Here is a 12,257-nt window from a genome sequence, read left to right as displayed (position 1 = left end):
CCAAAATTGTTCAATCTTAGGACATGTCCACCAGATGTGAACAAAGTCCCCTTGAGCGTCCCCACACCTCCAGCATCTGTCCGAAGCATCTGGATACCATTGTTTCAATTTAGTTGGGGTGCGATACCACTGTGTCCTAATCTTAAACGAGTTTTCTTGGAGCTTGGTGCTGAGTGAACACTTGTATGCGAAAACACATGACTTCCTCCATTGGGCCTCTGAGAATGTCAAGCCTAGACATTCTTCCCATTTTTTTTTGTATGGGTCTGTGGAGTCCACGGAAGCAGAGTTGAGCCATTTATAAGCTATTGAGGTTACTTTCCTCATCGGGGTGCGGAGAGAACAGCATTTCTCAAATTCCGTGGGAGCTCTGAAAAATACATTTTTGTGCTTATAGCTCTGGAGGAAGCCATGAATCTGCACATAGTTCCAATATGATAGACAGTGGCTGGATGAGCATTTGCTGCAGAGATTTTGGAAGTTGAGGATCTTCCCATTTGCAAAACAATTCTTAGCAACCAGAGGTGTCCGTTCCTCTTTGACAAGACTAAGCAAGGATCTATTTAATATCCCAGGTGGGAAATCGGGGTTATTATATAGAGGTAGAATTGGACTGGGGTAGGAAGACAGGCTGAATTTGACCATAGATTTTTGAAATAATGCGAGTGTGGTGGAAATCAGAGGATGATTTTTGATCTCAGAGGGTTGAGAGCCTGTTTTCAACCATAGAAGGTGATGTGTATCACAGAGGGACCAACACTTTTCGATGTCAACCCATTCTTTAGTTTCAGCATGGCAGTGCCAGTCTATGATTCTGGTCAGGTGGGTTGCTACATAATATTTGTAGAGGTTCGGTATTCCCATGCCACCATCCTCCCTGTTTCTTTGCAGGTATGTGAGACTTATCCTTGGATGTCTGCCAGCCCAGATGAAGTTACGCTGAAGGGAGGCAAGGCTACGGAAGAATAAGGAGGGAATGTGTATTGGCAGGGCATGGAAAAGGTATAGCAGCCTGGGTAGGATTGTCATTTTGATAATAGCTGCCCTACCGAACCATGAAAATCTACCCCTGTCCCATTTCTTGAGGTCGCTTGCGATCTTTCGGAGCAAAGGGATGAAATTGGTTTCAAACAGCTTACTGGGGTTTGATGTCAGGGCAATACCCAAATATTTTAACGAATTACTTTCCCATCGGTATGGACAATTATCTCTGGTTAATTTTACCATCTGTGGGGGAAGTGTGAGGTTTATCGCTTACGATTTTGAATTATTGATTTTAAAATTTGACAGTGATCTAAATATCTTAAATTGCTGATTTAAGTTGGGAATCGATATATGCGGTTGAGAGACGTAGAAGAGCAAGTCATCCGCATACGCCAATACTTTAAATTCTCTCTGGTGTATATGTTTAAAATGGGTCTCTTGTAAGAAGACCACTTGAGGCTTACTTTTCTTAAGTTCGTATAGAACTTTCTTTCGTTTCTCTGGAACATTTAAGCCGTTAATATTGTGAGAGATTAAAAACGGGCACTTACCCAGATGATCATACGCCATAATGTCCGGCGGAGAAGTCCTCTCACTCTGTAATATAAAAAGGGATGGGGGATGGAGAAGACACACTAGGGAAAGAGGGAAAAGAGTATGAGTTAGCAAAGAGGTATGAATGGAGAGGTAAGAAGGAAGACTCTCAGTGTGGCGAGGTCAGCTGCGCCCAAAAAGTGGCCCAGCTGAGATCGCAGTGAGGTGGATATGTTTATAGACTGGTATAATTCAAACTTTTCAAGGATTAAAACTATCCTTTCGAGGCTGTGGAAGGCGTCACGTAAAGTGACCAAAGAGAAAAAAGGTATAACCCAAAAATATAGACAGGGGTCATGTCCTGTTGCCTCGGGTCTCCAATTGTGGAGAAAAACTCCTATAGATTTAAATAATAACGTACAAAATGTAATAATCCTCATTCAGTATTTTCATTAATATGTAAGCGGGCTCCAAAATCCGCAGGGTAACCAATATTCCCAGCATTGAATGTACTGTTCCACCACCCCCTTCACCACTCAGAATGTGGGCCTCATCTTAAGAGGGCCGTTGGATATCAAAAGACACTATGACTGACAGCTAAAAGGCTGTAATGGGATCTGTTACCATTTCAATAGTAGGAAAACTCTTTAAACTAATATCAAGGCATATAGACATTTCTATAACGTTGGTAAGTCATCCTTTGTTCAGATCAAACAATCAAAGCCCTGTGACCACAAAAACCTCTAATAGTTCCGCTTGGTCACGGTCATATTGCAATATTAGCTAGCTATGTTTGTCCAGGTAACAAAGGGCCGATCGGCATAGTGGACATTAATAGGTCATCATGAGGCAAAGAAAAAATGGAGGGATATAATCGTCCGAAAACAAGAAAAAATAGACACCGAGGTGTCTAGGTGAAATTTCCTCTGAGCAGAAATTACCTGAGTATACAATCATTATCAATTGAAGGAGATTGTCGCCCTCTGGTGGAGCAGGGTGGTTATTGAACTAGTAAAGTTTAAAGACGAACAGTAGGAATATCAGAACCACTATAAGTCGGGCAGTAAAAATGTGGATAGAAAAAAAAAAAAAAAAAAGAGCACATATGATGGAAGGTCAGGGAACAAGAACGCTTCACAGTTAAAGACATCATGAAGAAAGTGCTGTCAGTTGCGATCTCTGTTTCTTGTGTTTTTAGTTTTTTTTTTTTTTAGCGAAGAGCCAAACAGAGAATTAAGCTCTCTCTTCCTCTGCTTCCCTTTTTTGTGGTAGGGTGACCGGGATGTGTCCTGGGACCAATCCTGTTTAATTTATTCATAAATGATCTAGAGGAGGGGATATCTAGTACAATCTCAGTATTTGCGGATGATACTAAATTAAGCATGCCAATATCTTCTATGCAGGAAGTGGAAACCTTGCAAGCGGACCTGAACAAAATAACGGGGTGGGCAACTACATGGCAGATGAGATTTAATGTTGAAAAATGTAAAGTAATGCACTTGGGGGCCAGAAACCAGAAAGCAAGCTACTCACTAGGGGGGGAGCCTCTGGGTGAGTCTAGGATGGAAAATGACCTGGGGGTACTGGTAGACAACAGGCTTGGCAGTGGCATGCAATGCCAAGCCGCCGCAAGCAAAGCCAACAGAATACTGGGATGTATAAAAAAGGGGATTCACTCCAGAAATAAAGAGATTATTCTCCCACTCTACAAGACTCTGGTCCGGCCACATCTGGAGTATGCTGTCCAGTTCTGGGCACCGGTCCTCAGGAAGGATGTGCTGGAATTGGAGAAAGTCCAGAGAAGGGCAACAAAAATAATTAGGGGAATGGAGGACATCAGCTATGAGGAAAGACTACAAGCACTGAACCTATTCTCTCTGGAGAAGAGACGATTGAGGGGGGATATGATATCAATGTACAAATACTGTACTGGCGACCCTAGCATAAGGAACAAACTATTCAGAGAGAGGAGATACAATAAGACACGTGGCCACTCACTAAAACTAGAGGAAAGGCGGTTTAACCTTAAAGTGCGTAAGGGGTTCTTCACTGTAAGAGCGGTAAGGATGTGGAATTCTCTTCCACAAGCAGTCGTATCAGCAGGGAGCATTGATAGTTTCAAAAAACTATTAGATGGACACCTTAAAGACCACAACATACAGGGGTATACAATATACGGTTAAAAGCAAACACACACACACATCATAGGTTGAACTGGATGGACTGATGTCTTTTTTCAACCTCACTAACTATGTAACTATGTAACTATGTGGCGGCCTCCACACCATCTTGGTTAGCATCATGGTGTAAGGGGATCCGGAATTCCGCATACCATTCTGGTAAATCTATCTCATCAATTTGCAGGTTAGCACAAAAGTCAGGTAGATCCGCCGGTGTGCGCAGAAGGTATTGTTTGCCTCCCACCCCTGCTTGTAAGGTAAAGGGGAATTTCCACCTATAAGGAACATTTTTTGCTCTAAGTACTTCCAATAAAGGCTTAAGGGCCCTCCTGTTGTTCAGAGTGATGGGGGAAAGGTCCTGAAAGAGCTGTATGGGACGATCGTTAAAGATGATCTGATCGTTTTGCCTGGCCTTGGAGAGGATTTCCTCTTTCAAAGGGTGGCTGGAGAGACAGCATATGATGTCTCTAGGTGGGGCATCGTCTGGTGCCTTTGGTCGTAATGCTCTGTGAGCTCTCTCCAGGTCTGATTCCTCCGGGCGTTCTAATAGGCTGTTGAACACAGACCGCAGCATGTCTTTAATCCCCTCTCTTTCAACTGTTTCGGGGACCCCCCTAACCCGGATGTTATTCCGCCGACCGCGGTTGTCTAGGTCCTCGATCTGCCTGTTCATGGAGATTAGGTGCTCAGAATGGGACACAGCCACATCTTCCAGCTTCCTTATCGCCCTGTCTCTGTGGCTCCCGGCTTTTTCTACTGCCGACATTTGATCTGATAATCTCGTGATGTCGGCTTTTAAGTCAACTATGGCTGAAGCAAACTAGTTTTTTATGTCGGCTGCTATAGCAGTCATAACTTTGTATGTCAGTGGGGGGTCCGGTGGGTCTGGCTCACCTGCCATATCTTCGGTGTCCGCCAGAGAATCAGTATCATAGTCCCTTTCTTCATCTCTCAATGCACCTCGCGCCATCTTGGAACTCCGTGAGCCCTTCATGCTCGAGGCCTGGGAGCCGAAGAAGTCTGGAATATTCCGAATGGCACTGCTGGGACCGGACCTCGGGGCTTTGGTGCTACTTCCCAGCTTGTTCGTTCTGCCCATATCGGGTGAAAAGGAGCCCGCTAGCTCAGTGGAGACCCGATGTGCTTAGGAGCTTCTCCCTCAGGCGGCCATCTCGTCCGCGTGTCAAGCCACGCCCCTCGCCTTCTTCCATAGATCACCCTGTTGAGCCTGAAAAGAGGGAATATATTCTTGCCACTCTGGTAGTTGCAGTGGTTTTAATCGAAAGGACTTTCAGAAAGCATGTAGCTGCTCAGGATAACGCAGCGTATGGGTTTTACCATCTTTAGTAGCGATTAGGCGTGCCAGAAAACCCCATTTATAAGTAGCCCCACTCTCCTTCAGCTCTTCCAATAAAGGTTTTAGGGCCCTTCTGCGATCTAGTGTTTCCTTAGACAGATCTGGGAAAATATTAATGCAAGTCCCATTTAGGTCTATTGGTGCCGCATTACGTAATTTCAGCATAATGTTGTTTTTATCCTCAAAGTAGTGCATACGACATATTACATCTCTTGCCAGATCAGTCGGCAGGTTATGTGGGCGGGGTATCCTATGGACCCTATCAAACCGCAAAAGTTCCTCTGCAGGCTTCCCCAGAATATTATTATTGTGTCTTGTGTCCATACATGTGTCCAGTTCCTTCACCAGGCATAAGTGCCCAATAAATATTTTTCACATTTTTATAGCACCTCAGTTATCTTTGTGTATCATTGGTACCTATATTTGATCACCTCTTTTCGGTGAAGGTGGGTTGGATTTATATCCTTACTTCCACCCAATTCACACATTTTGTTTTGTGCTATGTATATTGGGATCAATAGGTACCAGTAGAGATACCCTTGAGTGTGATATTATTACTACTATAACAGAGGCCAATTTAGGAACAAACCCCCTTTTATTTTTTTCTTTATTATTCAAGATACTTTGAACTGTACTTTGGAGATCATACTCTTTTATACTTTCCGGAACCCCTCTTAAACGTAAATTATTACGGCGGTTTCTGTTTTCCATGTCCTCCATTTTATATATAGTAGACCTGTGCATTGTAGCCAACTTAATCATAGAGTGTTGTAACTCTCTAATGGCCTCCTCCTGGGCATCATGCCGCTTCTCCGACTCCTCCACCATGTGCAGCATATGAGCTAGATCTGACCTTACTGCACCCAGCTCTTATAATATGGATTTCTCCATATTATAAAACATCCCAGCAATTTCCTTTTTAAGCTCCTTTATAAAAGCTGGCATTTCTATGTTGCTGGGGGATCCTGTATCACCTTCTGGCTCTCCCATAAACTCTGATCCTGAGGAGATCGGTGACAAGCTCCCACTTGTGTGTATGCTCGTATGTACAGACGGGGACCCGCTATTATTAAGATCATCCACAGTTTCATACACAGGATTGTGCTTACCCAGTGCATCTGGTGCGGCCGTCGGGTACTTTTTTATCGAGCTGGCAGACAACGGTCTCGGCGGTGGCTGTTTTCCTAACTTCTTGGCCACAGGAACGCCGGTGGGACGAGTGGAGCGTGTGGATCGGGTGGAACAAGTCTTCCCCGCCTGCGATGGCATAACCTCGCTCTAGCCGGCCGCCTCGTGGGGATCCTGCTTAGACGCGGCTTCTCCGCATCATGCGGTAACCACACCCCTTCCAAACGGTGGCTTACATTGATCACCGAGTGGGCACCAGGAGTGCCTGGGCAGTCACGGACGTGGCCGAGATTCTGTCCTGGGCCGAGACGCAGGTCCCGGCGATTTCGACAGTTCACATTCCAGGTGTGGAGAACTGGTAGGCGGACTATCTGAGTCGCCAGACCCTGAACCAAGGGGTATGGTCCCTCCACCCGGAGGTGTTTCGGATGCTGTGTGCGCGTTGGGGATCCCCGGACGTGGATCTGTTCGCGTCTCGTCTCAACAACAGGTGGGAAGGTGGTGCCTTGGCATCAGCATCGGCTGAATTATGCCTTTTCCCCAGACTGGCTGCGTCGGTCCTGGTACGCGGACATCATGCAACTGGTCGTCGAGCCTCCCTGACGGCTCCCGCTAAGACGATCTTCTGTCTCAAGGGCCGATCTTCCATCCTGCATTACAGTCGCTGGCCTTGACGATGTGGCTGTTAAAGACCAGGTCTTGAGAGACAGAGGTCTCTCATCGGCGGTTGTTTCTACCTTGCTCACGGCCAGGTAGGCCTTGAGCCTCCTCAGGTTAGATTTATTATCCTACCTGGAAGGTTTATTTTGCCTGGTGCGAGTCGCAGGGGTTCCATCCACGCTCTGTTTCGGTGGCGGGAGTGTCAACCTACCTGCAATCTGGTGTGGAGCAGCGTTTTGCGCTGACCACTGTTAAGGGCCAGTTGTATACACTGGCCATTCTCTTTCAACGCCCCTTGGCGGCGAATTCCTTGATCCGCACCTTCATTCAAGGGGTACGTCATCTGGTTCCCCCTAGGAGGGCACCCTTGCCCCCTTGGGACCTGAATTTGGCTCTGTCCGTTTTTGCAACGTCCTCCCTTTGAGAACATCCGGGAGATTCCTCGGCCGGTGCTGTCACGGAAAGTTGCCTTTCTGGTGGCGATCACATCTGCTCGCAGAGTGTCGGAGTTGGCGGCCCTGTCTTGCCTCTCCCCCTTTCTAGTTGTTCATAGGGATGAAGTGGTCTTGCGACCTCATCGGGTCCTTCTTTCGAAGGTGCTTTCAGACTTCCATCTCAATGAGGACATTGTCTTACCTTCGCTGTGTGCGAAGCCTTAGCATCCTACGGGGTTTGCCTTGCATTCCTTGGCTGTGGTCCGGGCGATCAGGGTTCCCTGTCGTCTACTGAATCCTTCAGACAGTCGGATTGTTTTTTGTCCTTCCTGAGGGACCTCGGAAGGGTACGGCTGCATCTGCGGCTACCATTTCTATATGGCTCAGACAGACGATTGTGCAGGCCTTTTCAATTAGGGATCAGGTTTCACCTTCCCTGTCACTGCGCACTCTACCAGAGCGATTACTGGGGGTTTTCGCCATCAGGCGTCGGTGACTCGGGTGTGCAAAGCGACGACTTGGTCGTCCATGCATACCTTTACAATATTTTACAAACTTGATGTCCTGGCATCAGCAGATGCCTCTTTTGGCCGCAACGTTTTGAGTGCGGCAGTGCTTTACGGGAGACAGGGTAGTTTTGGCCTGTCTCATCCTGTAGGGGATTTCCCCCTTTTTTGTTTGTTTTCTTGGGTTTTCGCTCCTGTTGAGCTTTCTTGTTGCCCAGTGCTTACCATTCTGGTTCGGAAAAGGTTATTTTCTCTGACCTGGGTACTGTGTTGCCTTTTTGACGGTTGCGTTTCCCACCCCTTACATCTACACTGCTTTAGGACGTCCCAGACGTGCAGATTGTATGAGTGGGCGGCGACTGTCAGAGGACGTAAGAGAAAATAGAATTTTTGTAAGAACTTACCGTAAAATTCTTTTCTCTGAGTCCTCTGACAGTCACCGCCCCCAACCCCTCTTTTAGGGTTCATGGATCTCTATACTGCTTGCTACCAAACTGAATTGGGAATGCAGCTAGCCAGGGGTATTGGACCAGAGGGACAGCCCCCTGTAGGTGTGTCTATGCAAAGTTTTGTGTATATTCTAACAAAATCTTCTGCCTAGCTTACTCCTGTGGATAAGGCCAATACCCAGACGTGCAGATTGTATGAGTGGGCGGCGACTGTCAGAGGACTCCGAGAAAATAATTTTACGGTAAATTCTTACAAAAATTCTATTTTTTTTCCAAAAGTTTTTGGAAAATGTGGAAAGAAAATGAAAACCTTCTTTTTTTTTTTTTTTTTTTTTTTACACAAAGTTGTCAATTTATAAGATATTTCTAACACATAGCATGTATATAGCAAAAATGACACCCTAAAATACATTCTGCTACTCCTCCTGAGTATGGAGATACCACATGTGTGAGACTTTGTCACAGCATAGCCACATACAGAGGCCCAACATGCAAGGAGCACCATCAGGTGTTCTAGGAGCATAAATTACACATCTAATTTCATTACAACCTATCACACTTTTGAAGGCCCTGGAACCCCAGGACAAGGAAAACACCCACAAAATGACCCCATTTTGGAAAGCAAACACCCCAACACATAATCTAGGAAGCATGGGCTGCAGATAGGTACTCAGGTACTCTGATGGGCTGCAGACAGGTACTCAGGCACACTGATCAGCTTCAGAAAGGTACTCGGGTACTCTGATGAGCTTCAGAAGGGTACTTGGGTATTCTGATGGGCTAGAGACAGGTACTCGGGTAATCTGATGGGGTGCAGATTGGTTCTTGGGCACTCTGGGCTGGAGACAGGTACTCGGGTACTCCAATGACAGGTACTTGGGTACTCCGACGACAGATACTCAAAGTACCCGAGTACCTGTCATAGAGTACCCGAGTACCTTTCACCAGCCCATCAGAGTACCCGAGTACCTGTCATCAGAGTACCTGATGGGCTGGTGACAGGTACTCGGGTACTTTGATGGGCTAGTGACAGGTAGCTTGATGGGCTAGTGACAGGTACTTTGATGGGCTAGTGACAGGTCCTCTTTATTGGGGGGGGGGGGGCAATCAGTGTGTTTTGAGGTAAACTGTATTCGGTAACTAGCTGCTATCACAATCTCCTCCTCACACAGGATCAGTGTGTGAGGAGGAGAACACGGTGACAGCTAGTTACCGTATTCTCTGTTGACATTCTGTGACTGGCTGCACCATGACAGCCGGTCACGTGGTAAAGAGCCAATTTCTTTTTTTTTTTTTTTAACAAATGGTTTATTGGCTGCAAGCACATGGTACAGATAAGGTTAGCCAACACAGATCACGTAAGACACAGAGAGCAAAATGAAGACATTGGCTGTAAAGAGCCAATTTCATTGGCTCTTTACCTAGATCGGGGATGGGCTCTGTCCGAGGGAAGAGCTTCTTCTCCGATCGCCGCGCTGCGCGCCCCTGGGGACGCGCATTGCAGAGGGAACGAGCAGCTCGTGCTGGAGCCGCTCACGTGATCAGCTGTGATTGCCACAGCCGATCACGTGGTAAACAGCCAATTTATGATTGGCTGTTTACCTTGATCGAGGATGGACTATGTCCAAGGCACGAGCCTCATCCCTGAGCGCCGCGCTGCGCACCCCCGGGGGCACGCAGTAGCGGCGAGACGTCTGCCCGGATCGCCAAAGACTTCCTGACACCGTCATTTCACAATGACGCGGTATGGAAGTGGTTAAATGTTTGGTATGGTATTGGGACACATTGTAGGGTGCAGATTTCTCATTTGTTTCATCACACATTTTGTCACTAAGTGTAGGGCTCTATGCATAGAATTCTATTCTACTATTTCTACTTCTATATCAGACTTCCTGCTGGCCGATGATTTTCATTCATTACATTTTACACAAAGTTTTTCAAGCTTTTAAGTGCACATATTTCATTTTTTATTTATGTTTTCTATCCAGCTTTAGAGAAGTGTCTGATATTAGTGATATATAGAGACAAAGAGGTGATGAAATATTTCTCCATTATTATTATTTGATTTATGGAGTTTGGCAGAACAGTCCAGGATTGGATATTTATGGAGCCTAAAGATGGATTTTGATGACATTTTCATATTTCTATATTATTTATGTGGTTTAGATATAAAACTGTCCCAGAATAATATTGTCTCAGTCAGTCCTGTTATACTCACTGTAATTCCTCTATCCGGCTTGTTGTCAGAGCTTCCATCACATCCCTGAAATGAGGACCCTCCAGATTGTTCCCAGACAGGTCCAGTGTCCTCAGTGTCTGGTTATTTCTTATTCCAGATGCCAGGTGGGGGCAAGAACTGTCTGTCAGGTGAGTATAGGACAATCTGTAGAAGAAGAGAAGAATGTTACCAGAAGAAAATTAATTTCTCCCCCAGGAATGAATGGAACTATTCTCTACATCAGGGCTTGACACATTTTTGCTTGAAATCTAGGAGCCAGCTAAAAAAGTTAGAAGCCAATTTTTTTTTGTGCATGCCGAATGGCCGGCTTCTGTCGGCATGGCTGCCATACACACGGGCCCAATGGCGGCCAGTTTTTAAAGAACCGGCTGATGTTGCCCGGCATTCCACCCATGTGTACTTTGTTTACTTCTTCTGAGAGATATTAAAGGAACACTCCAACTACCATGACCACTTCAGTGATTTGAAGTGGTCATGGTGGGAGGAGTCAGAAACACGGCACATGTTGGGATATTTACAATTATGTGCTGGGGGCTAGTTGCACCCCTAGCACATGTGACTTACTGCTCAGTGGCGGCTGGTGCTCAAAAATTTTGGGGGGGGGGGGGGCCCAAAAAGAAAAAGGTATTGCTTCGCGGTAAAAAACGCGGTAAAAAAATTGCGTGAATTTGAGGTCATGGTACAGGCATTGCACAGGTAAATGTACAGCAGGCATGATGGCACAGGTCAATGTACAGCAGGCATGATGGCACAGCTCAATGTACAGGCATGATGGCACAGGTCAATAAACAGGCATGATGGCACAGGTCAATGTACAACAGGCATGATGGCACAGGTCAATGTACAGCAGGCATAATGGCACAGGTCAATGTACAGCAGGCATGATGGCACAGCTCAATGTACAGCAGGCATGATGGCACAGCTCAATGTCCAGGCATGCAGCTGCACAAAAAACACACAGTGCGCCGCCGCCATATTGGCTAATATCGCCACTTACCGTTAGCTGCTGCTGCTGGTCCCTGACGGTCTGTCACACACTGCTGGGAGCCTGGGACTGTGTCTACTCACCCTCCCTGGCTGCGCAGCTGCAACGTCTCCTACCGTCCTGGCCGTGGGCAGCTACGGCTCACTCACTCCTCCACGCCGGTCATGCTGCTCTTCCGATCCGTCCGACTGTCAGCTCCTCCACGCCGGTCACGCTGCTCTTCCGATCCGTCCGACTGTCAGCTCCTCCACGCCGCTCTTGCTTGTGAGCAGGGATGGGATGGGGTGGGATGAGTGGCAGCAGGGATGGGGTGGGGGGGGTGAGTGGCAGCAGGGATGGGATGGGGGGATGGGATGAGTGGCAGAAGGGATGGGGTGGGGGGGGTTGGTTGGCAGCAGGGATGAGATAGGATGGGGTGGGATGAGTGGCAGCAGGGATGGGGTGGGGGGGTGAGTGGAAGCAGGGATGGGATGGGGTGGGGTGAGTGGCAGTAGGGATGGGATGGGGTGGGATGAGTGGCAGCAGGGATGGGCTGGGATGGGGTGGGATGAGTGGCAGCAGGGATGGGGTGGGGGGGTGAGTGGCAGCAGGGATGGGATGGGGTGGGATGAGTGGCAGCCGGGATGGAATGGGATAGGGTGGGGGGGATAGGATTGCTTTACTTACCACAGCCCAGGTGTTAGCAGGGAGGACAGGAGGACAGTCAGTCACACAGGCAGCGCTGGCAGCAGGACAGGTCACAGGAGTTCGGATCGGATCCACAGCGTCTGGTCTGGGAGGAGGCTCAGCAGGCGAGGCGCC

General features: G+C 47.4%; 1 protein-coding gene across 1 annotated transcript in view; it reads right to left on the bottom strand.

Annotated features, from left to right (window-relative positions):
* LOC309550688 (NACHT, LRR and PYD domains-containing protein 12-like) overlaps positions 1-12,257 on the bottom strand; it is a gene marked incomplete at its 3' end in the record, with an annotated part of 537,904 nt that overhangs the window by 138,168 nt on the left and 387,479 nt on the right. Inside the window, exon 7 of the mRNA XM_082251023.1 lies at positions 10,451-10,615. Within this exon, the coding sequence (XP_082107149.1) occupies positions 10,451-10,615 (165 nt within the window). The remainder of the gene's footprint in view (positions 1-10,450; positions 10,616-12,257) is intronic.

Source organism: Pelophylax lessonae, assembly GCF_965119305.1.
Source record: "Pelophylax lessonae genome assembly, chromosome: 3".
Classification (NCBI taxonomy): Eukaryota; Metazoa; Chordata; class Amphibia; order Anura; family Ranidae; genus Pelophylax; species Pelophylax lessonae.
Note: the sequence above shows the minus strand (reverse complement) of the source record. Positions and strands in the feature narration are given on the sequence as shown.